The sequence below is a fragment of the Phytophthora parasitica genome, assembly GCF_000247585.1.
Source record: "Phytophthora parasitica INRA-310 unplaced genomic scaffold supercont2.15, whole genome shotgun sequence".
In the NCBI taxonomy this organism is placed as follows: domain Eukaryota; phylum Oomycota; class Peronosporomycetes; order Peronosporales; family Peronosporaceae; genus Phytophthora; species Phytophthora nicotianae.
Genome location: NW_008649001.1, coordinates 407,870 through 431,399, shown reverse-complemented (window position 1 = coordinate 431,399; position 23,530 = coordinate 407,870). Strand labels below are relative to the sequence as shown.

Genomic DNA, 23,530 nt, shown 5'->3' with positions numbered 1-23,530 from the left:
CACTTCCACGTCGCCATCTGCGAGCACATACACCACGGTTAGCAGCACCCCGTCGCAGAAGAAGCCCAGCGGAGGAGATGTGAAACGGGGTGAGGACAGCATGCAGGGCCTCGTCAACCGGATGCTCAAGCGCGTTGCCGAGCCAGCAGGACTTGCTGCCGACCTTACCTCCCACTCTTTTCGCCGCGGCGGAGCTCAGCACGCGAACGGCGACGACCACCTAGCAGCCCAATGGATCTTCGACCGCGGGGCGTGGGACATGACCAAGACGAGCAAGGCGTTCGCCTACATCACGAACACTGCACGTGAAGATCGCAAGGTAGCACGAGTCCTGAGCGGATGGGATGCAGACGCATCACCCACGGTTATCGACATCGCGGAACAGGATCACACGACGCGTGAGCGGCTTGGGTGTTTGCAGGAGCTCCTGTTCAGCACGTGCACAGGCCTAAAAGATCAACGGCTCAACGTGAGTACCAAAGCACTTAGCGTACTTACAGCTTACCTTGTACGATACTTCCCGCAGCTCAAAGCGCTAGCACCAGATGCGCCTATCGTCACGCGCGTGGAGGAGTGCCTGGGAGCCGCTCAGATCTGTACCGCTGACTTGCTCGCGTGGTCCATGGCGCTGAATGAGGAAGCTGCAGTCCCTGCACAAGAACAAGAGCAGACCGAAGAAAAGACGCACACGTGTCGAGAGCATGATCACCTTCTAGCTGTTATTGATGAGCTTATCGCCTTGAACAAGGTCTTGGCGGCGCGTCTAGCGATTGTCGAAGCGGCGCAGCTAAAAAAAAAGAGAGCACACGCCACTACTGAACAAGAACAATTTCAAGCATCGTCAGACCCAGCACGGAAACCAAAACGCAGAAAGAAGCAAGCTACAAACCTGTCTGCCACATGGTACGAATGGTACACCAGGGTGCCTCGCGTCTGGGACTCAAGCGATCGCCAGAAGAAGTCGGAGTTCCGCCACATCGTCGCCTTCATGAAGCTCTTCCTCACTGAGGGCTTTGCTCTTGATGCTAAAGCGGAGGACTACAAAGATCAAGTCCTTGATACCGGTCGCCGCGCTGAAGACGCTGTTCTCGCGTTCTTGAAGACACGAGGCACCAACGCGAAGGGTGCCGGAAGCGTTCTGCGTGTACTGCGCCCACTGCACAAGTCAGGAGTCTTGGACGAGCGCATCGCCGCGTACAAGCGTCTCCTCGCCATCGGACGCATTGAAGACCCCGCTCCTGTCGACTCACAAGACATACTTGCCATAGCAGGCCACGTGTAAAAGACACAGACATCCAATTCATCAAATACATATATTTCGTGGCTTCACATCTACCACTGCCTTCACTGATAGCAACACTCCTTACCGCAAGCACGCCGCCCTTCCCCCATCGCTATGTCCGACATCGAGTCCTGCTTCTCATCGAGCTTCCTCTGGTAGGGCAGCGACGACAGTCCATGCAGAGCTGGTGCTGAAGACGCTGAAGCCCCGTTCCCCATTGCTCTGCTTAATAGTGTCAAAACACTTTTAAAGTTATCAGAAATAGAAGAGCAAATCTAAAAATGGTTGTTCTCTTGTCAAAAATAGAAGTAGCAAATCTAAAATTGGGCGCTCTCTTGTCTTGACAGAATTTATTGGTCGTAACTTAAAGTTTGTATTACGACCAATAAATTCTGTCAAGACAATAAAGCGTCCAATCTGATAAGGAATTTTGACAGAATTTATTAAAAAAAAAAAAAAAAGAGCGTCCATTTTTAGATTTAGATACGAATTTACTCTATAGCTTGTCTAGAACTTAGAAGTTTAGAGCTTCTAGTCGATCACTTAAGTACGACCCTTACATCCAGTTGCATCTGCATAGACACAAGCGATGTTTTCGCCGGTAGGTCGTGGTCTCCATGGTCGTATGCGTTACTCAACAACATGCCCATGTAAGCACGCGCCACTGTATAGCCTTCAACAATGGTTAAGTTTCCACCACGGTGAATCTACACAGCTCCACTCGAGAGATCCAAAACCTTATACCCATGAGTAGCAGCAGAATACCCGATAAGAATTGAAGTCCCAACTCTAGACGACAGCTTCTTCTTCTTGGACCGCGCTCCACTAGCTATGTGGTAGTAGGTTAAGCGCCCCCACGTCCTCAAGCACGAGACATCAGGTGGTTCACCAGAGAATTTCTCGTGAGGTGTCACTCCTTGTAGGACTTGCGTCGCCGTAACATTCAGCGTGTAGACAACGTGCTGCGCTGCCTCTCCCCATAGCAACTCCGGTAAATTTGTCATGTAAAGTAGAGCTCGAATCTTGGGCAAAACATTTCCATTCGCACGCTCGACAATTCCGTTCTCTTACGGAGTACAGCCATTGGTCGTCGACAAATAAATCCCCTCCTTAGCGCCAAATTCGTGAAGGCAGGTGTTATCAAACTCTCCCCCTTGATCCGAGTGTATTTCTTCAACTCGCCAGTCCTTAGCTCGGTATTTCACGTGTAGGCGATTCACAAGTGCGACTCACTCTTGTGCCTCAAGAGATATATCAGTTGTGTCTGCATATAGTCCTGCGAGAGCAAGTTTGCAGTGGCAATCGAAGGAAATTGTTTAGCGCCCACCTCCTTGAACCACCGACTTACATCCACACATTTGAAGAGGCCCTGTAGACTCCAGCGTACAGTGCCGTTGCGGCGTACCAGTAAGAGGACTGTCATCATCTCAGCAGTCAAGCCCTTGTCATCAGCCTGCTGTACCGCTACTTGGACCCAGAGCACATTGTGGCTCAGCCACCTATCCAGCACCTCATCAGCTTCTTGATGTAGGGAGCTCAGAAACCGTCGACCAGCGTCCTCAAACGTCAGCTGTCTGCGCGACTCATCGGATACTGAGCCGACGATCTCGAACGCCTCTGGGCCATCATTCTTCGATTTCGCTTCCGTCTGTGCCTTCCAGCTGAACACGCACTGCGGGCTACAAAAAATTCACGTAGTCGTTAGAGCTGTCCATAAGTAAGGCAAATATAAAGTTACTTACTGCACAGCAAGGTTCTCCGGGTCAAACAGGTCGTTTGAACACAGGTGATGGACCTCCCCCTCGCACACTGTACACGGGTACAACGTCGGCAGCTCGAGGTTCACTCATTCGACGAAGGTGCACTTCATGAGGGTAGGCTTGTTCGCTTCTTGTTGAAGTGGAAACTTGGAAAGTGGGCGTCCAAGCTCCACGGTCGACATTGTCCAGAAAGTTTATTACCGTAGAAGCTAGCTCTAGTATGACCACAGGACCTCCACCGGCACAAACAACCCCGCATCGTCCAACTTTGACGTCGCCCAGGACCTGAATTCGACGTGAAGCGAGGAAACTTGGAGAGCGCGCATGCCGTGAAGACCGCAGATTCTTGTCCGTCGCCCGACACCACCCATAGCGGTGGTCTAAAGCGGAAATGAGCAAGTGTCCTTCTGGATTCCAAGCAGTAGAAAAAAGTACCTTTCTAGCTTCAATATTGATTACTGTCTACTGGAACAGTAGTAACTTAAATTGTTTCATATTACTGTTTGTTCCAGTAAAAGTACTATTATTGTAGTATTTTTTCTACTGGTTGGCGGATTACTTTCAAACTCGGCTTAGGACCCAAAGTCCACGGTACTGACCTGGCTGACGATGGATAAAGAGTCAAAGAGTGCGGTACTCATCTGGCGGACGTCAGCTGGGTCCGAAGAGTCGCCTAGCCGTTGAAGCCGGTGAACGGTCAGATGAGATCCGACACCCTCTATTTCACTTATAATTTGCATAGGAAACATAGGAAAAGAATAGGAGGAGTCCGAAAAGACTCCTAGCAGATAACAGATCAAACAGAGGAGAATTTTCCGAGTTCAAAATACGTGTACACTCTTCCGGTAAGTCCCTGCACAGGGCCGGATAAATGTCTGCCGTTGGTACCCGAGAGGCATAGCTTGTAGGGTACTGACTGGCTGCGCCAAGAGATAAGGTAGGCCCGGGTAGGGCAACAGTCTCGCTCCGCGCGAAGAAGTTAAGACTCGCTAAGCGAGTACATAAAAGACCCGCTCAGCCGGGCACTGACAAGACTCGCCAGGTCGGCGAGCCGGTACGCCGGATAGCCCGGGTGCCGTGATGCTTCTGGCTGAGACGCCTTTGCGCTCGGTGCCCTGTAAAACCGCTCGCGCTCCGTCGTCCATCTTTTGGTGGAGGACACAGGTTTTCAAGGACAGAGGTTCGCAGGAATCACCTGGCGAACGCTCGAAGGAGTCTGACTTGGTTGGGCGTGACCTGGCGAACGCGGGAGCGCACCGCCTGTCCCGGCTGGGCCGAACCACGGGGGACCAACCCCAGCGCAGGCCATACAAGCGCCTATCTTGCCTGGCTTAGCCAGCCCAACTGGCAAATCTAGGCTGTAGACTAGGCGTATTGTTGTGGTTTGTGTGAGGATCCACATCTGACGGTATTTGTGTGTTCTGCTACACCACACCGCCCGTTATCCCAGCTGCTTAAAACTGACGCCATGTGGTCGTGGCGTCCAGAGCACCACCCGCCTTCGACGCGGTGAAGACTAGCTTATCCACCGCGCCAGTCTTAATGCTGCCTGATCACTCAAAATCATTCCATGTCGTCTGCGATGCCAGCGACTTTGCCATCGGTTGTCCGTTGATGCAGTTCGACGATGAAGGACGCGAGCGCGCGGTGAGTTACCAGTCGCGTCAGTTTAAGCTTGCAGAACGAAACTACCCCGTCCACGACAAGGAGCTTCTAGCCATGTGCTACGCGCTCATCATGTTCCGCGTCTACCTCCTGGGTGAACAGGCCTTCGCTGTTTACACAGAATCATGCATCGTTGCTGACCGCGACGAAGGCCCTCACCTGTCGGATTCAGCGCGGCTCCGGTTGACCCCGCGGAACCGTTCTCGCATTGACCGATACGCCTTGGATGGCGACTTGCTAACGTACTGCGTCGACCGTACCCGACACCCCACGTACCGTCGTCCCGTTGGACGATAATCTTCGCGCCAGAATCATCCACGAGTTCCACGATAGTCCCAGTTCAGGACACCTTGGTCGTGAAAAGACCTTCGCGACGCTGTCACGAGACTTCTACTGGCCCCACATGTACAAGAGGGTGCGCAAGTGGGTACGCTTTTGCGAAGTATGTCAGTGGGTCAAGCCGACTACCTCGAGATAGCCCCCACTTCGACCACTACCCGTAGCACGAAGTGCTTGGGACTCCGTTAGCATGTACTTCGTCTTCGGTCTATCTCGCGACATCCAGGGTCGCACTGGTATCCTCGCCTTTGTCGACAGGTTCAGCAAGATGGTACATCTTGCACCGGTTGCTGCCTCAATCACCGCACGACAGACTGCGGCGATCTTCGTTGACACCGTCTATCGACACCATGGTTTACCGGCCTCGATCCTGTCTGATCGAGATCCCCGATTTACCGCAGCGTTCTGGTCCGAGCTCTTCTATTCTCTTGGGACGCGGCTGTTAATGTCCACCGCGGCTCACTCGGAGGCGGACGGTTAGTCGGAACGGGTAAATCGCGTTCTTGAAGACGTCCTGCGCAGCTACGCAACACCCTTCAAGTCATAGAGTTCGTTTCTGCCGATGGTCGATCAGCAATGCTGAGCATGCATCCACGGGGCTCACTCGGTTTTCGTCAACTACGGTCGACATCCTAGAATTCCAGCGCTCCTGGGTCTCGCGCGTTCCGTGCCTTCAACCGGCACTGACGACTTCTCCGGGCGCGATGATACGGGTGCGGGTCCCTCCGCGTCTTAAGGTCTCTCTGGCGTTCAACCTTCCAGCGACGAACATGACCATACCATCGCTGGGAATAATGGCACTCACGGGCCCTCTTCGGGGTTATTGAATGGCATGACGACTCGGTCCGTTGAACAGGCTGCAGCGCGAGAGATGCGTACGCGCGCTTCCGTGAGGACAGCAACCTCACCGATATCCAGCACTCCAGCTCAAGATGCCGTCATGGGAGTGTTTCCTGCACAAAGGCGACGCCCGACGCTACCCCCACTGTCACACTGGACAACTCAGACGCTTATCGACCCTGGCAGCCTGCGACGATTGCTCTCTGGTAGCGCGCGGCAGGATGCGATCGAGCCCACCGCGTCGCCTCTTGTTAATTTCTGGCCGAATCCTGAGCTGCGGCAGCGTGATGCAGCGGCTGTTCACAAATTCGTCCGGAAACGCGAGTCGGTTATTCGCTGTGTTCATGATGCGATTGCGGCAGCTGTCGATCGCCAGAAACAATACGCGGATGTGCGAGGCCGTAAACATTTCGAAACATTTGTCGTACGGGATCGCGTTCTATTATCGACGGCTGGAATTCAACCATCTTTAGTGACGAATTTGGGCACGAACAAGCTCGTGCCACGATATATGGGCCCATTTAAAGTGTCGGAGGTACTTGGCGATGTTTACACACTGCAACTTCCTACCGCTCTCCGGCTACCCCCACCTTCTACGTGGGACGCCTGCTTCGGTACCATCCTACCGTTATCCCCAGCGACGCTGGTTCCACGCGCCAGCGTCCCAGCGTTGCACGCGGCGACGCAGTTCCGCATTCTCCTGCTTCAGTTTGTCCACGCGACGATGAAGGCGACTCAGAAGCTGCGCGCTCGCAGCCTCCTCTTCACGGGCGCGGTCCACGGTTCCAGCGCAACAGCGTGGACATCAATCCACAAAGTGCGCGAAGCAGCACTGACGATCCAAGACGAAAGTCCGCAGATCTGGGCTGCCAGCGCACTGACGGAAAGTCGCTCGTGAACCGCCTCACGACTCTTCAGCATACGTTCAAAGGCAGCCCCGCCTTCCTTGTTCCAACGACTCACAAGCGCTGTCCACGCCTTGTCAAGAGACCTGATGGTCACGGTGCGGGTCACCGTGGCCGACTTACCCCGTGCCGCACGGAATCTCTCGAACAAGCTGCGCGTCTTGCCCGGACTGCGTGCGTCCACGATGACGCTGCCATCGTGCAGCGCCCAAGCCATAAGTGTATCCTCGTACGTGCTGGCGTCCTCGTGCTGCTCGTTCATTGCTGTATCTTCAAACGTCGAATGCGGTGTGTTTCTCATCTTTAGTGGGGAACGGTGTGACAGGCTAATGTCACAGTCGCCATTGTGATACCACGATGGCCAATCATACCTCAGGACAGTTTACTGGCTGGCGCGGTTCGAAGTGTCGGTCCACACAACGGAAGTTCGTGATCAAACTCGGCATGTCTCAAGTTGCATGTCTTCAGAAGTAGGACTTCGTTGAGCGTGTGCGATTTTATGAGGGGGTAGGTTAAATTAGTGTGAACGGAATCAGATCAGAAGACAGTTTTTAGCAATGGCGTGTGCATTTTGAATCAGATATAGGGTCAGGGTAAGGACTTTTTATTGGCTGCTGATAGGTACATATCGCACGAGTCACATCCGCCACCTGCGCCGGATCCAGACAATGAGGGTTTCATTACCGAATTGGACGCGAAGTAGCGTGATTCATGAAAGTGGTATATGAATGCACCTTCAAGTGCAATACAATTTCGTTATAGCCTTCATTCATTCCTTTTTTTGCCGCAAAAGTGTCTTCAGATTGAATCGGCCCATAATCGTCTCGGAGGGGCCAGATCCAATAGCATAGTAAGAATAGGCAATTGCAATAGCTTCCTTGTGCACACCTCGTACCGCTCCAGTCGTATCTGTGGCCAACAGACAGGTGCCGGTGGACCCACGTACGTCTGGTGCTCTATTAACACACACTAAGACCGAATATACACAGCACTTCCACGCACAATCCTTGCGGTCGTCTGGCGCTACGAGTCTCTAGTGATCTTGCAGGTCGTCCAGGGCTGCGTCGCGGGTTAATCTACCGCAGTGGGCTAAACTACCACGAGGGCTCCGATACCTCTCTGTGACTGTCCAGTATCTGGTGGGTAGGCTGCTGATACCCGTTTCCTTCCACACACTAGAACTTCGTTCGGTCACTACGCAATGCTTCTCCTGTTACGGCACTTCACTTCGGGGCTGCAGATGCACTGCAACTCAGCGCGTTCTCTTCTTCAGTTCTTCTTCTTATTCGGAGGTTAAACCTCGCAGCTGTCTTTTCTCTACTTCACAGCAAATCTAAGACTGACTGCCTACTTCACATGTGTCCGGCCTTGCGGCCTTTCCTGATTCTGCGATCTTCTACAGCTGCGACCTTCTGCGTTGAAGGAGAACCGCTCAATACAGTCAGATATCGCGTCTCCGCTGCTCACGGTCTTCTGCTATGCTTCCACCACGCGTCCGCTCTCCTTGAATGTACCCAGACCGATACAACGTCCTACAGGACCTTTGTCTCCGCCGCCACTATCACCGTCATCCTTCAAGTCCTCGCTGCCACTCCTGCTGATCTTCTGCTGTCCTTGTCCCGCTGTCCTCCTGCTCCCGTCACTCGCATGGTCCTTCTCCTCTGGCTATCCCGATCTTCGTCACTTCTTCTGCTGTCTGCAATCACTACTGCTCCCCATAGTATTCCATACTATTACTGCATCCTTATTGAGGTACTCCCACCGAATTCATGTCGACATAAACCAATAGATTGGTTTAGCAGCAGGAACATGTACGAGTTGTAGACTGGCGCCAATTACACAACCCTGATCACACGGCAGCACACGTTGGTTGGCCAGCAACGCATTTAGCAAAGCGAACGCGAGGTTATCCTCTTTCCTAGCTGTATACTACATTCACGAAGCACACAAGTCAGTCAAGATGCTCGAGGAGAGTTTAGCTCTCACAGCAGCTATGCTGGACCTCGTCCTCGTCGAGAACGCCGCTTTGCTCATCGCCCAACCCCCTGTGCCAAGGCCCGTCCTCGCACTGAAGGGCAACTTCAATTTCAACGCATTAATCGACGGAGACTGTCGTTTCAATTTCCGGGTCTGGAAGCGTGGCGTAATTTGCCTGCACAAGTCGCTACGGTTTGCATACCCCGGGCGGTACGGGGATCTTGGGGTGATGTTCGGAAGGTCTCCTACGGCTCTGTGCCTGATCTTTCGCTACATGGTGGACCTCATCTACGCTAAGTGCAGCGGGCTGCTCTCTCTTGAGTGCGGCATATTGAGCCCATCGAGGTGCGGGGCGTACGCGTCGTCGTCGTCGTCAAAGCGGACTTGTGCCTTGCGCTTCTTGGTCGGGTGAGAAGACTCCATGGTCGGTGGCTGGCTGGTGACTGCTGCTGCAAGATGTGGACTGTGCTCCACCAAATTGTGGTATACAGTTTTCGGATACAATGCTGGATGAATATAAATTTATATACGCTATTGTATACAACTTGTAGAAAGCTTATTAGTCGTAGCTACATCAATTGAACGAACGTGTGACGCTCGTCTCTGGCCTACCTCGCAAAAAAAAAAAAAAACTGGGCATCACACGTTCGTAGCTTTCTGCTAAACCACTCTAATGTCTTCGAACGCACTCCTAGCCGACACTATCAGCTCATGATGTCTAACTTCCAGCAGGTCTAACTTAGTTTTCGTATGTAAGAACGAAATAACAGTAAAAACAATACTTAGAATTTTGTTGTAATCACATAATTCATCCAGCTAAGAGCTGGCACCGTCGATAAAACAAAGTGTGATAAACTACTAGTGTTTATTCGATCAGGTTAGCCATCGTCTTCTGGTGCTTATTAAAGTAAATATATAATCCGATTATTGCTAATATAGTTGTGTGGAGATGCGAATTCTAAGCACTTTATTCAAATAGTAGAATTGTCAATATTGTAATCTCAAACAGAAGAAGTGTCATGGTTGAGCGAAGGATGTTAGAGGATCAGAAGACAATCGCGCCCGGCCCAATTAATGTCGGTGAGGTTGTCCACCCAGCTTTTAGCTGGCCTCCCAGCATATTTAGTTTTGTTGTAGGCAGCATATTGAGCCGAGTCGAGGCCACAGCTACAGCGATATAAGATCGATCAATTTCGCCTGGACGTGAGTGTTCCACATTTGATACGAAGATGGTCGTGGGCTCACTGCTAAGTAGCGGAAGCCAGTCGCGCAGCACTGTTGCATGATGATCTTCAGACAAACGTTCTACGCAGGTCTGCGGGCTGGCTGGAGAAAGATTCACAGACGCAGTGCCGCCTTGTGGATGTATCAGCAGTTTCGGAATTATGGAGCGCGGTCATCTTAGCACTGTTCCGCAAAAGTATGAAAGCGGTTTCCAGTTGACATGAAACGATCACAAAGCTACAATTGCTCTCCACGTCGTCTAGGCGTTCGTTAGCCTATCTACATTCATTAGCTTGAGACCCAAAATGAATCACCGCGACCTGAACTCGGGAAGCAAAGTTAAGTGACTTTGGTATCTCGCATGAGCACCAGGATAAGAGCGCTGGAATCGAACTTGCATCTCGAAAATAACGCTCCGCCGTTTGCAAGTGCGACCCGTGCGTGGACCGACCTAGCGCCGCCGAAATTCGGCCTGAGTTACTAAAACTTTTCCAGAAACTTATCGTATAAGGAAAGCTTCGAGACTCGAGTAGATGGTATTTTCTGTCAGCAAGCTGGTCAGGTCGTTAGTCAGGAAGGCATGGCGGCCGGATGTAATAGCTCTTCAAGGTAATGCATCTCCAACTCGCAAGCTGCTTACGGGCAGTATTCCCTTGCGCGTGTGTCGTTTGATATGTACAAACGCCCTGCATCCACCAACCTGATGGCGATGTGGCTATGGTCTCTGCTGGGCCACAGAGCTCACGTGTGAAAATGGGGGTCAGTTCCGGCTTCAAAAGCTACCAACTCTTTTCCTCGCGTGAACTTCATGGTGAAGTGGGACCAAAGGCGAGTTGCGTCGCCTTCAAAGCCCAAGCTCTGCCCGCGACCGTCGTGCAGAGACGTTGACGTCGGCTTCAACCGCGCGACGGTGCCGACCAGCAAGATGCGGCCGTGCCTTGTCGGGCGTGGCTCGATGGCCATGGATGCGTAGGAATTTGCCGCAGCGACACCTTTCACTTGACATGCTGCAAGCACATGCAGCAGCATTCCACCATTGCCACCGAAATAACTACACACGGACCCGTCTTAGTCCACTACAGGGATAGTAAGTAGTCTTACAGTTGAAGTCGTCTGCTTTATCTTCACGCTGGCGCCGGCGCACATGGGATTTATGCTAGCGTTGCTGGAGCTGTCTTGGGAAGACTCCTCCGCCGCATGCTACGATCAATACAAATGGGTTGACCCCGATATATTTATATCGCCCGTGCAAGATTGTCAAACCATGCCGCGACTAGCGACGGTAAGGACCTGTTGACCGTCTTGGGTGCGGGTTGCCCCACCAGTGAACATCACATCAATTCTGTTTTGCAGCTGGTGCTTTAGGCGCACGGCGCTCTTCAGTGCTAGCTAATGTTGACACGATCCGCACGTATGCTGGAGCGGCGACTGTGAGTGCAGTCTCCGCTAACTTTTTTTTACTGAACACAGGGTAGCTTACCTAACGAATGACTGGAGGGGCGACATCTAGCACAGTTTTAATATAAAGAAATTTAGAATTTATATTTTGAACGGGTCTTCCCTCCCTCCAGGATTGCTAGAAAATAAAGTTGCCATCAGATATCACAAAAAACCGGGCCAACAACGACCTTATGATAAACTCTCTGCTTCCCAGTCCGTCACTCACACTTCGGCTCGCTGCCACGCAGAGCTTCAATTCTTGACTGCTGAAGTGTCGACGCCTAAAGTCCAGTACAGCTGACGGACTCAGATCCACTGAGAGTAATTGCATTATCGGTTAAACCAATTGGCACCAATGCTGCGGGTGTTGTGGACGCTGGCGCTGGCGTTGGTTGTGGTGCGCGCTGCGGGCTCCACTAGCAGCAGTGGTGAAGAGATCGATGACCAAGTGAAGGCCTGGCTAGAGAATTATATGGAGGACGGCGAGACGCGGCTCTTTCCGAACGATATTAAGAGCGTATGGGGCAGCACAATCGGCAGTAGCCTCACGGCGAATTGGAAGGCTCTGCCAGTCGTGTGCGACGGCAAACCGTCCGTACAGACCAAGTCCAGCACACTCACGCCCAATGGCGGATGCCCCGATGTCTATACGAACGTCGGCGTGAGCTGTACGTGTCTCGAGGGCTACGCCAACTCCACTGAGTGGGAATTTTACATCCAGTCACGGACGGAGCTGACGGACCAACCGCTAACACTCGAATTCGGTGCCACACTTGGACTCACGTCACTTGTAACTATCGTCGCTCCTGACGACCTGACGTCCATCAAGATCGTCGGAGTCGGAGAAGATGCGATTACGCTTAATGTCACGGCCGAAGCTACTGGATGGGACGACTACGACACGTCCAATCCGTCCTTGATCGAGGTGGGCACTACATCGGCATTACAGAAAATGTGAGTGGCCAATTGTTGTGTTTTTGTACGATGAGAAATGATGTACTCACATGTTTAATTATATGCTGTCAGTACGATGGAAAATATCGACCTGTACTCTGCGTTGGATGCGTCGACGGACTACATCCCTCTTGCCATCCAGAATCTGTAAGTTACCCACTGCTCAGATCTCTAGTGAACATATACTTACTGACAGGTTCATTTTGTTATGTAGGACCCTTCGGTATACAAATATTAGTCAGGTGACATCGACGTTCTTGCAGGGTTTCGCCAGTCTCGAGTACCTGGATCTATCACACAACAAGCTCTACGGCACGTACTCTCGTATCTCATCACAAATGTGCACTGCCAACCCGTGTCCACTCAAGTCTATCAACGTGAGCAACAACGCGTTGACACAGATCCCGTACCGCATGTTCTACTTGAACCAGCTCAACAGTCTTTACTTGGAGAACAATGCAATCCAGAATTGGACCGTCTCGAGTGAACTGTACGAGAGCATTGCGGGGCTCACGAATTTCAACATGGACCCACCTACTGACTCGTACGCTTGCGACAATGGCACGTGGATGGCTGCACACGGAATTGACTTCTGCGTCCTGGACAGCACGACAGCGTCGACGTCGTCGGATTCTTCGTCCAGCAGCAACAGCTACCTCATCTACGTGATCGTGGCGGCCTGTATTGTGGTCTGTGTCTTGATCTTCGTGTTCATCCGACAGCGTCGTGCTCACAACCGTCGCAAAGACGGCGATGAGTCGGTGTTTGACCACACATTGTCGTTCGATTCACATTTCACGGCTAACACCAACATTATCAACGATCCTCTGATCATCGCGCACCGTATTCCGTTCAAGGATGTTAAAGTGGCCAACTGCATCAACAAAGGAGGCTTCGGACTCGTGTATAGTGGTGTGTACAATCGGCGTCGTGTGGCTATTAAGCGCATTAGAACGGATCTATGCCAAGATATGAAGCATGTGGAGGCGTTTATGAAGGAGATCTGCCTCATTTCGACACTGGAACATCCTCGAATTGTCGAATTTATCGGTGTGGCGTGGGATACCCTGCGCAATCTAAGCGCTGTGACGGAGTACATGGAGCGTGGAGACTTGCGTGAGGTACTGCGTAGCTTCCAGCTACGTAATACCCCGCTAACTTGGGAAGCTCACAAGCTTCGTATCACACAGCATATCGCTGAGGCTTTGACGTATTTGCACTCTTTGGATCCCAAGCTGATCCATCGTGACCTCAAGTCCAAGAATGTACTGCTGAACACAGAGATGGAGGCCAAACTGAGCGACTTTGGCGTGTCCCGTGAGCGCCACGCTATGGAGACGCACATGACGGCAGGCATCGGGACGTCTTTCTGGATTGCTCCTGAGGTTCTACTAGGCAAGGACTACGACGAACGTGCCGATATTTTTTCACTAGGTATTGTCATTTCGGAGATTGACACCGAGGATTACCCTTACTGGAACGCGAAGAACCCGCCTCAAGGAGGAAAGGTGGAGGAGACGGCTATTCTCCGCATGGTCGCTGCTGGAGAGCTCATCCCGGACTTCACGGAAAGCTGTCCCAAGGCTGTGCTGGAGCTGGCGAAGGCTTGTTTATCGCTTAACCCAGACGACCGGCCGTCCGCTACAGAAGTGGTGTATGCTGTCCAGCAGATCATGAGTCGTTCGTCTGTGAGTTATGGTGGTGCGAGTATGGACTGGTCGTCATCTTCGTCACAACCCATGTCGATATAAAGCTGGACTAGTTAGAGTTTAAGTTGTAATGTCAATAGCGTTGAGAAGTATCAACAAGGCACATCTGACGTGGTAATCATGTTCTCTAACTGCTCCGAACAGCACCATTCAGGGTCTCTTCTATCCGAACTTGCCGTCAAACCCAACGAAGCCCGTGATCTTGAAAATGGGGAAGAATGGCTTCTTGTGGAGGTTCGAACACCAGTTCCAAGCGCTCGTGAGTCGACCGTCAATACACGATCCAGCCTCGAAGAAATTGTCAGCGCCACTGCCGTCGAAAGCCTCGCGAAAGAAATCTGCCAGAATAGTGCGCTTCAGCTTGTGAGCACCACCGAACGTGGTGTCCACGTATCCTTGGATCGCCTTTGACGACTCGCACATGGACTCAATACTATCGATGGCCTTGACAATAGGACGCAGGATATGCCCCACTTGAGTGTACTTGTCAATGAACATGAGTGCGTTGGGGACATTCTTGTCGCCCAGATGGATCACACTCGAGCCCACCCACGAGTCTAGATTGCGCTGTGTTGAATGGAGGATAACGTGCATGGCGCGCGACACACGAGGCGCAGGCTGGATGCGGTGCAGACCTTGACCGGTATCCGTCAGCTCGTACCGGGTGCCGTCAGCGAGCAGATCCTCGTCTGTCAGACACCAGAGACGGAACATGTCGTGTGCGATCTCGCGCCAAAGCGTCAGCGATTGCAGCACATAGTTGTACTGTCGACTGTGCGAATGGGATAACCGAGCACCATCATTTCCGCTAATGATGGCCAGCGAGCTGTCTTCTTTCTCGTCATCTGGATTAAAGTGCGTGGTCAGCAACTTGATCATACGGTCGATCGGGTCGCGCTCAAAGTACAAATGGTAGTTGTTATCTGCGATCGAGTACAGGCACTGCTGGAGCGAGTCACGAGTGAGTCGCCTGCTCTCGTATTTGTCGCTCAAAGCACGAATAGCCTGCTCCTTCTGCTTGATCTGGCGCTGGATCTGGAAGCGTGTTTTTCCCTCAGGTGCTACCACCATCGTGGCAGTCTCAATACGAGCGTCACGTAGCATATCCAAAGCACCACCAGCCTCCAGCACATCGTACACAGTACGAATCTTCTGGAGACACGAGAACCCGAGCAGTTCCTGCAGCTCCGGGCTCACTGCATCCTGAAGCAAGTACATGAGCTTGCCGTACTCACCACGCATTTTCTCCGGGTTCATGATCTTGTATCGTCTGCCCAGCTCGAAGATCTCCTGGAAGAACTCGGCGCTCTCGGCGAAGTTCTTCTCGTCCAGGACCTCCTGTCCGGCCTTGTAGTCCGATGCAACTGCTAATGCTGATAGGAATCCGCACACATCTTGTAGCTGAGCACGCACGCGCTTGGCTGCCGGCAGGAACTTGGGCGTATCCAGCTTATCCGTGTAACTGCTTACACACAGCGCAGCCTCCAGCGCTCGCAGTAGCTTGCGTTCCTCGTAGGTAAGTCGCACAGGGATGTACTTGGCTCGCTCCAGCATCTTGGCGGCATCTTCAGCGCTTGCAGCGTTCGCGCTGCCGTTCGCGAGTCTTGCTGGGCCGAGCGACGACGGGTAACCTAACAGATAATGACCCACCATGTTACAAATGTTACGGCGTCCTGCATGTTCATCCGAGTCAGAAGCATCTGAATCGTGGTCGTCAGCGCCATGCATACCGCGATCAAGGTCCTCATCCTCACTGCTGCTTGTGTCTCCGTCCAGCTCGTCCTCATCGCTCTACAACCACAAAAACACAGACCAAACCAACATAAACACAAAGTACTCTGTTTCTCAGTCCCCTCAGCCTCCCCAGCGCATGCAATTACACCATCGTACATCGTAGTCCACAGCATCTCTCGATGTCTCCATTTCCACGTCGTTCGTGGCCTCCTCAGCTGCCGGAGCGGCCTTAGACGCCGGGAAACGCGGCTGAAACGTGTGTTTCCGCCTGTTACCCTTGCGGTGCTGGCCGCCGCAGCATAGCTCGCAGAAGTAGTCGTGACACTGTTCGCAGAAGAGTTCGGCCTCGTGTGCTTCGCACTCGACACATAGAAACTCGTTGCGTCGCGCCTGCTCCAGCTGAGCCGCGTCTTCGTCCCCAGAGTCCTTAGAGTCTTTGGACGCGGCCGCCGTCACGTGCGCAAACAGCACCCGACACTCCTCCGGCAGCTGTTCTTCGTCCTCCAGATCGTCGTCCAGCAATGCTGATAGCGTGCGCATGCGACTGATGCGCGCTAGGCGCTCGCCAGCCTCGGGACTCGACGCCATCGCCTCGGCCTTAGATAATCGCTCACTGAGCCAAAATCCATCAACAGTAACAGGTTTTGGTGTGGCACACATATATGGCTGTTTGACGCCCCTTCGTGTGCATTTTTTTTTATTGTTGAAGGATATGAGTTTGAACGCCGACGGAGGGCAGGCGACGCTATCGGATCTCAAAGAAGGTGGGTTTTTAGCTGCATAATGCATAGTCTGAACGAAATGGTGACAATGTGGTGCGTAGTGCTAAAAGATACGCTGGCGGCACGAGGCTCGCTGGATCAGATCAAAGCTCGAATTAGAGCGGAGATCTTTGCAGCGCTGGATGATCAGGTAGCGCTTAAAGCTTGTGATAGCTGGGTTTGAGGGATGGCTAGCTTGTAATATTGATGATGTAATGTTTGCAGGATGTTCCGAAGCCGAAGCTGTCAAATGAAAATCTGATCATCAACGAGCTCATTCGTGAGTATTTCGAATACAATGGTTATCGACATGCGCTGTCAGTTTTCTTGCCAGGTAAGATATTTTCTTTGAATGAAGACCAGGAGGTTAGAGGGAGGTGTTTATCAATTGATGTGTTTTGTGCTGGAATGCCTTTAGAGTCCGGACAGCCAGCTGAAAAACCATTCGATCGGCAGTTCTTGTCGAACGAGTTGAACGGTGCGAGGGGATATTACCGAATCGGCAGTGACCATCTCGTGTTGCTAATTACGATTACTGCGTTTTTCTTGTTTTTATAGTCACGGAGGATCCGCGATTCACGCATGTTCCTCTGCTTTACAGCATTGTCGCGAGTTTGCAGCAAAAACGAAGTACGAAGATTGAAAAAAAAAACGGTTAACCTTCATTAATTTTCGCTTACCGACAGTTTCCTTTGCATATACTCGTACAACAGATCAAGAACAGCAGCGAGAACGTGATCTCGACGTCGAGCATCAGATTGATCAGTTTGCAGCGATGCCGACGCACGACGATCATGAGGTGCGCAATCAGTCGCAAAATGGTCAAGAACCTAAAAGGCTGAAACAATGTTTCTATTGTATCTGCCTACTTTTGCAGCGGCGTAGTTTTGACGAGGATCAAACACACCAAACAAGAGTCGGTAAGAGTCTCCCAAGATGCGTGTCAATACCGGTGTCTGGTTGGAGGCAATTGGAGCTGACTGAAGCGCTTTGCTTACATCTTTTGCTCAACAATATCTTCTTAGACGGGACCAAGGAGCCCTCACCTGTGATATTCAGGAAGTAACAGATCACACACCTGTAGTTAAGCGGAGCAGATCGAAGCTGCCTACAAATGTGAAAATGTATCAACACAGTAAGGTGACAACTTGACAACTCACATCGTCGACTCCTGCGTAAATATCATTATTAATTGCCGCAATGTCGCCGTTGACGATCGCCAAACACCTCCAGTATTAGTGCGGTACTGATCGATTGAGATAATTGGCTACACAAGGTGCATGTTGCAGTTGTCGCGCGATTATGTACGCTTACTGTCGTATTTCATTTATTCTATACATAAGGTTTTTCAAAATCGATGGCCACGCACGCCACTCATAGTCCATTCGTCCGCGCATCAACCTGGCCGCCATGATCTCTGCGCTCGCTTGGGTACCCAAAGGCGCGTCGCGTCGCATCCCGGAGAAGCTCAAGCTGACCGACGATGAGGTGAAGATGCTGCGTGAAGCTGCTACAGAGGAGGAGGAAGAGGAGCAGAGCTCCATGGAGGCTGCAATGGCAGAGGAGGACGCAGAGCAGCAGAACCAGGACGAGAAGGACAGCAACGGCCTGCCTGCGTCTTTCAAGATGGACGAGTATGACGAGGAAGATGACGATGCAGCCATCAATAATTACCTTAGCGGTGGCGCCGGTGCTGTCGAGGAGGACGAGGACGAGGAGGAGGATGAAATGGCTGACCAGCCCGATGAGGAGGGCAACGTGGCAATGGAGGACGACGAGGACGAACAGGACGATGAGCTGGAGATGGACAAGGACGACGTAGAGATCCGACCCACTGACAGCGTTATCCTCGTAGCCAACACGGAGGAGGACTTCAGTAACCTCGAGGTGCAGGTCTATGACGAGGAGAACGGTGCGCTCTACGTGCACCATGAGATCAATCTGCCCGCCTTCCCGCTGTGTATGGCCTGGATGGACTGTGCTCCTGTCCCATTGGACCCAACTACAGGTCCGGTGGACGGCAGCTTTGTCGCGGTGGGTACGTTCAAGCCTGGTATTGAGATCTGGGATCTCAATGTACTGGACGTGCTTGAGCCGTCAGCAACGCTCGGCGGTGAACAGGATGAAGACCTGCGCGATGTGGCAATGCCCAAGGTGTCCAAGCGACGGAAGAACCGCAAGACGGCGCTCAAACCTGGTAGCCACCAGGACGCTGTCATGTCGCTCGACTGGAACAGCAGCCACCGCAACATGCTGGCCAGTGGCTCCGCTGATTCTACCGTTAAGGTGTGGGATATTACGACACAGAAGTGCTTGTACACCATGGCGCACCACAGCAACAAGGTGCAGAGTGTACGCTGGAATCCGGCTGAGACTACGGTGCTTGCTAGTGCGTCTTTCGACCGGACGATTGTTGTGCTGGATGGTCGTCAGCCCGACGCTTTCTCTAAGTTTCAGTTGTCTGCCGAGGTGGAGAGCATTGCGTGGGCGCCGCACAATCCGAGCACCATTGTAGCGTCTTCGGAAGACGGTGTTGTTGTGGGCTTCGACGTGCGAATGAACGGCTCGGCTCCTCTGTTCCGTTTCGACGCACACGCTGGTGCCGTGTCAGCCATTTCTTTTTCTGCCCAGGTACCTGGTCTGCTTGCGACTGCTGGCGTTGACAAAACTGTCAAACTCTGGGACCTCAAGGACAATGCCCCTGTATGCGTCACCTCCAAGGAGATGAATGTGGTACGTAGAAACTGCTGTAGTATATTGTTGTGGCCTCTACTGACTTTACACCGATGCTGTTCTGCAGGGTGAATTGTTCACACTATCATTCTACCAGGACTCGCCGTTCATGCTCGGCGTTGGTGGTTCTAAGGGTGTACTAGCGTTGTGGGATACCTCGGAGAACGAAGGTGTCGAGCGCCGATTTGGCTCTCGCGTGCAGGGAGCTGCCACGACTGCGTCTAGCGATATTTCGGCGTCGTTCCGGTCTCCGTACCAGCTTGGAGAAGAGTTGGCGCTCGAAGAAGAGCGTGAAAAACAGCAGCAGCAGGGCAAGAGGAAGTCAGGCAAGGGCAAGAAGGGCAAGAAAAACTAGATAACCATACACGATGCATCTCCACAACTGCCAAAATCTATTCTGTTGATACTCTATCCGCAGTATCACGCTTTCCACAGTCGAACGTACCGGTCACTGCCGTAAGTGGCTACAATATTGCGGTGCGGATGGTGGGCGATGCCGAATGCGTCTGCGTTACAGATTTGCATCGACGTCTCGAGTTCTCCAGTGGCTGCGGCAAAGCTTACGATAAAGCCCTTGTCGGTCACGCCGTACAGCCACTTGCCACGCATTGAGAGCGTGCAGGCAACAAAGTTTCCAACCTTCTTGTCGTTGAATGGATCTCCTTTGTAAGTCAGCAAAACTTCTCCCCCCATTGACACGCGAAGCATTTCACTGGTGCGTGTGCAAATAATGATGTCTTCATCCGTTCCAGACGCGATAGGTGTCAGCAACGCACTCACGATATCCACTTCTGCAGTATAGGACTCGCTGGGTGGTCGTACAGTCTGCAGACACTCTGTCGTCTTGGCATTCCAGATCTTCAGCGTGCCATCACTGGACGTCGATATAACCTTGCTGCCGTTTGATGAGAAGAAAGCCGTGTTGACGTAGCTCTGGTGGCCACGAAACTCCTTCAATGTCTGGCCTGACTTGAGACCGTGAATGCGAACAAGATGATCAAATGATGCCGTCAGCAGCTGAGTGCCATCTCGCGAGAACGCGATGCTTTGAATGCCCTGACTGTGAGCATTGTCAAAGCGACGTAGACACATCCCCGTTGAAACCTTCCACACCTTGACCTTGCCGTCTTCACTACCTGTTGCCAATAACTCTCCATCCCGACTGAAAGCTTCGGCCGTCACACTTGCGTCGTGCATCATAAATTCATCCTGATAAGATTTAGACAAATGTTAGCACGTAGGTAGTAGTGTCACGAAAGTATCAGTATTTCCGTGCACCTTTGCCTGATAGTCCAGATCCTTTCGCAACTTGCACTTTTCAAAGTCCCAGACCTCCACAAATCCGTCCTTCGCACCCGTCACAAGCATCCGTCCGTCACGACTAAACTGCGCGCATTGAGGCATGGAGGTCTTGCTAAACTTGATCTTACCCGCGGGTTTTCGCACCAGTTTTTCGGATCGGTCCACCACCTTCTCCTTTGCTCCTCCTCGAAACAGATCAAAATCTTCTCCAGGTGCCACCAGACCCTGCAACAACACAAATTAAAAGGTGAATATTCGATACCAACACTCTAAAACCTCCTTCAAACTCCGTCAGTACCTGCATCTGCTGCCATTTGAGAGCTTGGCCCAGCAGAACCAGCAGTCGGGACGGCTCCACACTAGCCACCTCATGGCGGAAAAGCTGTGCAACGTCGTCACGCCGTTTCTGCTTACTGCTACCAGCATATACCTCGGCCGGGTCGAAGATAACACGCTGAGCCAGTTTTTCGAGCCGTAGATAGCGCTCTGGCTGTGTCTGTTTCATCGTGGCCATGACTGGAGTAGTGCGTAGCAGTTGCACGGCCACGTCGCTCTCTTGCGCCTCCATCATGTCGAGCGCCACCAGCTCATACAGGTCCATCATTGCCGTCGTGCTGCATTCAAGTGCCTTAGTTTGCTGCAGAACGCGGTCCCAACGGCCGTGCGAGATGTCGCTGGCCAACGCATCCACCGACTCCACGGCGTTGAGACTCACTTGTGATTCTTCCTGCAACGCACGCATGGCGCCAAACAAGCGATTCTCCCGCAAGAACTGCAGGATCAAGCGAATGGCGTCGCTAGAATTGACTTCCAGCTCGCGCGGGGGCGCGTAGTCGTTAGACGCAGTAGACTCCATTCGTATGTATTGAAGGTACGTCTCAAAAGGGTATCAATTCATTTTTTTTAATGACTGAATCTGTATGAAAATATAATACAGATTCCGTCAAGATTTTACTACATGTTTTAACATGTTTATTCTTTGGCTTCTCCTAACCGATACCTGATACTGTAAACCCGAGATACTCCTATATATGATATCAGGGCAATCCACCGACGCGGTAGTTAGTAAAATATATCGAGTAAAAATGATACCTGTTGAATATTATAAGTGATCTTCAATTCTGCAGATCTAATAGTCTTCCGCTTGCCTGAAAGAGCTGGTTATCGATGTCTGGGTAGTTTTAGCGTCTTGTTCACAGCGGAGTTGATCCCGTACGCGTAGTTGTAGCTTTCGGAGAGCTCCCAGCAGTTTTGCATCAAGGTCCTGGTCCTGTAGAAACATGAAAATGACACTCCGTATTGCATCCACTTTCTCTTGTGTAGTGTGTAGGTGTCACTCTGAACGGACGCAGTATCGACATCATCATTAGGTTCATCCCCCGCTCTATCAATAAACGGCAAACCAGTCGAGTCACTTAGCAGCTCTTTTCTCGTTAGGGACTCCATTGCACTATCTCTATCAGCACCATTGCAAACGAAATCGTCGATGTTCATTGGATCTCGAACTCGGTGACGGTTCAAGCAGTAAAAAATCTCGTAGTTCAGAAGTTAATCCGCCTCCCGTCGAGAGCGACGGTTTGATGTCATCCGAGGCACCATCTTAGTGTGTTGAAAGCAGGTTAAGACAAGATCACCGGCCTCGGCACGACCCAGCTCGCGCCAGCACGATTTCACCCACCACTTTGCTAAGAACTGATCTACGTCGTAGATATGACGATTAAGATCTTCTTCTTCTTTGTCAAGCGCCTGTTGTAGTTGTCTGCGTCGATACCGCCGCTTCAATGCCGCAATGATGCCTGCATCAAGCGGCTGCAACTTAGATTTGGTATTCAGCGGCAAGTCAAAATGCCTTCACACACTCCAGGTCCAAGCCTACCTCTATGAGACAGGAGGCATTATCCATCACCAGAACTTTCTTTCGCTTCTGGTTTTCCATGTCTGCTTCAAAGCTGCACAGTCACTCGCGAAACAAAACTACAGTCATTCACGCTTTCTTGTTGTTCCGATACGAAAAACCCAATTGCTCTGCTGTGTTCTTCTTAAAACAGCGAGGTTGGAATATAATATAATAAAACGTGGTTCTCGGGTGTTGGATTCATCTGCATTGTGAGCCAGCGCGACCGTAATTCTAGTTTTGTTCTTTTTGGAGCCTTCATTTGGATAGGTAGCAATAGCTTTGTCCGGACAAAGCTTGTAGAACAAGCCTGTCTCGTTAAACTTGTAGACGTCTCCAAGAGTGTATTCAGGCACGGTTACCTGGATGTTATCTAAAAGACTCCACCCATAACAAATAATAAAATAAAACCTAAAACAGATAATAATGGTGTTTCAAATTTTAATGAACCACCCCATAAGGTTGCTAATTTGGGAGTGCAGTGGTGTTGACAGATTTACGTTCCCCGTGTGTACTAAGGCTTTTGAATCCGTGTCGTAGTTGAAATGATTGCAACCAGCCATTTGAGAGCTGTATCTGACCCTATGGCTCAACTCTCAGAATCGGGCCTTTGCCTTAGCTACACCCAATTCAGGAAACAGTATAATCCGCGAGCGGCGGGCTGATCTGTCTTCTTCGCGGATGCTAAGATAGCGCTCGCTCTCCTTCAGAATTGTTGAAATAGTAGCTTGTGCAGGGCGTATGACTAAAGCAAACTCTTTCTGCGCTTTATTGGCCAATTGATTCTATGTCAGCGATGGATGCTCTTCTCGCCATTGGCAGGCACGCTTTTTTGCTCATAGTTGCGGTTCCCCACGTGGTTCTGCTTCCTGATTATTAGAAAGTAGCTTGATGTCGGGAAGTAAAAATTCGCGATAAATCTACCTTAAGTCCTTGAGCTTAATATACCAGAGGGAAAGCTTGTTTCATAATGGACGCCAGAAAGGATGTCCGTTGCATAACAGACGATAC

At 51.6% G+C, this 23,530-nt stretch overlaps 10 protein-coding genes across 11 annotated transcripts; 4 read left to right on the top strand and 6 right to left on the bottom strand.

Moving 5' to 3' along the window:
* Positions 1 to 1,989: 1,989 nt before the first annotated feature.
* Positions 1,990 to 4,187, bottom strand: PPTG_22321 (hypothetical protein; the record flags this gene model as incomplete). Its single annotated transcript, XM_008903361.1, has 4 exons — positions 1,990 to 2,304; positions 2,631 to 2,961; positions 3,025 to 3,091; positions 4,073 to 4,187. 4 exons carry the CDS (start codon positions 4,185 to 4,187, stop codon positions 1,990 to 1,992), a joined length of 828 nt encoding a protein of 275 aa, XP_008901609.1.
* Positions 4,188 to 5,878: 1,691 nt separating this feature from the next.
* PPTG_22320 (hypothetical protein) lies at positions 5,879 to 6,784 on the top strand (the record flags this gene model as incomplete). The annotated part of the gene is made up of 1 exon (XM_008903360.1): positions 5,879 to 6,784. The coding sequence occupies one exon, from the start codon at positions 5,879 to 5,881 to the stop codon at positions 6,782 to 6,784; it is 906 nt and encodes a 301-aa protein (XP_008901608.1).
* Positions 6,785 to 8,267: 1,483 nt separating this feature from the next.
* On the bottom strand, positions 8,268 to 9,191 carry PPTG_08126 (hypothetical protein; the record flags this gene model as incomplete). Its single annotated transcript, XM_008903058.1, has 3 exons — positions 8,268 to 8,456; positions 8,607 to 8,709; positions 9,127 to 9,191. 3 exons carry the CDS (start codon positions 9,189 to 9,191, stop codon positions 8,268 to 8,270), a joined length of 357 nt encoding a protein of 118 aa, XP_008901306.1.
* Positions 9,192 to 10,235: 1,044 nt separating this feature from the next.
* On the bottom strand, positions 10,236 to 11,101 carry PPTG_22319 (hypothetical protein). The gene has a single exon (XM_008903359.1). The coding sequence runs from the start codon at positions 11,019 to 11,021 to the stop codon at positions 10,734 to 10,736; it is 288 nt and encodes a 95-aa protein (XP_008901607.1). The 5' UTR covers positions 11,022 to 11,101; the 3' UTR covers positions 10,236 to 10,733.
* Positions 11,102 to 11,598: 497 nt separating this feature from the next.
* PPTG_08125 lies at positions 11,599 to 14,244 on the top strand. Of its 2 annotated transcripts, XM_008903056.1 has the most exons (3): positions 11,599 to 12,386; positions 12,459 to 12,533; positions 12,601 to 14,244. In XM_008903056.1, the coding sequence occupies exons 1-3, from the start codon at positions 11,788 to 11,790 to the stop codon at positions 14,135 to 14,137; spliced, it is 2,211 nt and encodes a 736-aa protein (XP_008901304.1). In that variant the 5' UTR covers positions 11,599 to 11,787; the 3' UTR covers positions 14,138 to 14,244. The 2 variants fall into 2 exon arrangements, with proteins under 2 accessions (XP_008901304.1, XP_008901305.1); XM_008903057.1 differs by having other exon boundaries at positions 11,599 to 12,533.
* Positions 14,245 to 14,257: 13 nt separating this feature from the next.
* PPTG_08124 (hypothetical protein) lies at positions 14,258 to 16,417 on the bottom strand (the record flags this gene model as incomplete). Its single annotated transcript, XM_008903055.1, has 2 exons — positions 14,258 to 15,886; positions 15,986 to 16,417. 2 exons carry the CDS (start codon positions 16,415 to 16,417, stop codon positions 14,258 to 14,260), a joined length of 2,061 nt encoding a protein of 686 aa, XP_008901303.1.
* Positions 16,418 to 16,541: 124 nt separating this feature from the next.
* PPTG_08123 (hypothetical protein) lies at positions 16,542 to 17,656 on the top strand (the record flags this gene model as incomplete). The annotated part of the gene is made up of 8 exons (XM_008903054.1): positions 16,542 to 16,593; positions 16,653 to 16,741; positions 16,816 to 16,924; positions 17,009 to 17,068; positions 17,149 to 17,220; positions 17,304 to 17,389; positions 17,468 to 17,510; positions 17,616 to 17,656. The coding sequence occupies 8 exons, from the start codon at positions 16,542 to 16,544 to the stop codon at positions 17,654 to 17,656; spliced, it is 552 nt and encodes a 183-aa protein (XP_008901302.1).
* A 253-nt stretch (positions 17,657 to 17,909) lies between these two features.
* PPTG_08122 (hypothetical protein) lies at positions 17,910 to 20,275 on the top strand. Its single transcript, XM_008903053.1, has 2 exons — positions 17,910 to 19,323; positions 19,391 to 20,275. Exons 1-2 carry the CDS (start codon positions 18,001 to 18,003, stop codon positions 19,676 to 19,678), a joined length of 1,611 nt encoding a protein of 536 aa, XP_008901301.1. The 5' UTR covers positions 17,910 to 18,000; the 3' UTR covers positions 19,679 to 20,275.
* On the bottom strand, positions 19,682 to 21,520 carry PPTG_08121 (hypothetical protein). Its single transcript, XM_008903052.1, has 3 exons — positions 20,924 to 21,520; positions 20,602 to 20,850; positions 19,682 to 20,532 (listed from the first exon to the last, which is right to left on the bottom strand). Exons 1-3 carry the CDS (start codon positions 21,479 to 21,481, stop codon positions 19,744 to 19,746), a joined length of 1,596 nt encoding a protein of 531 aa, XP_008901300.1. The 5' UTR covers positions 21,482 to 21,520; the 3' UTR covers positions 19,682 to 19,743.
* Positions 21,521 to 21,714: 194 nt separating this feature from the next.
* On the bottom strand, positions 21,715 to 22,466 carry PPTG_22318 (hypothetical protein). The gene has a single exon (XM_008903358.1). It carries the CDS (start codon positions 22,117 to 22,119, stop codon positions 21,787 to 21,789), a length of 333 nt encoding a protein of 110 aa, XP_008901606.1. The 5' UTR covers positions 22,120 to 22,466; the 3' UTR covers positions 21,715 to 21,786.
* Positions 22,467 to 23,530: the final 1,064 nt, after the last annotated feature.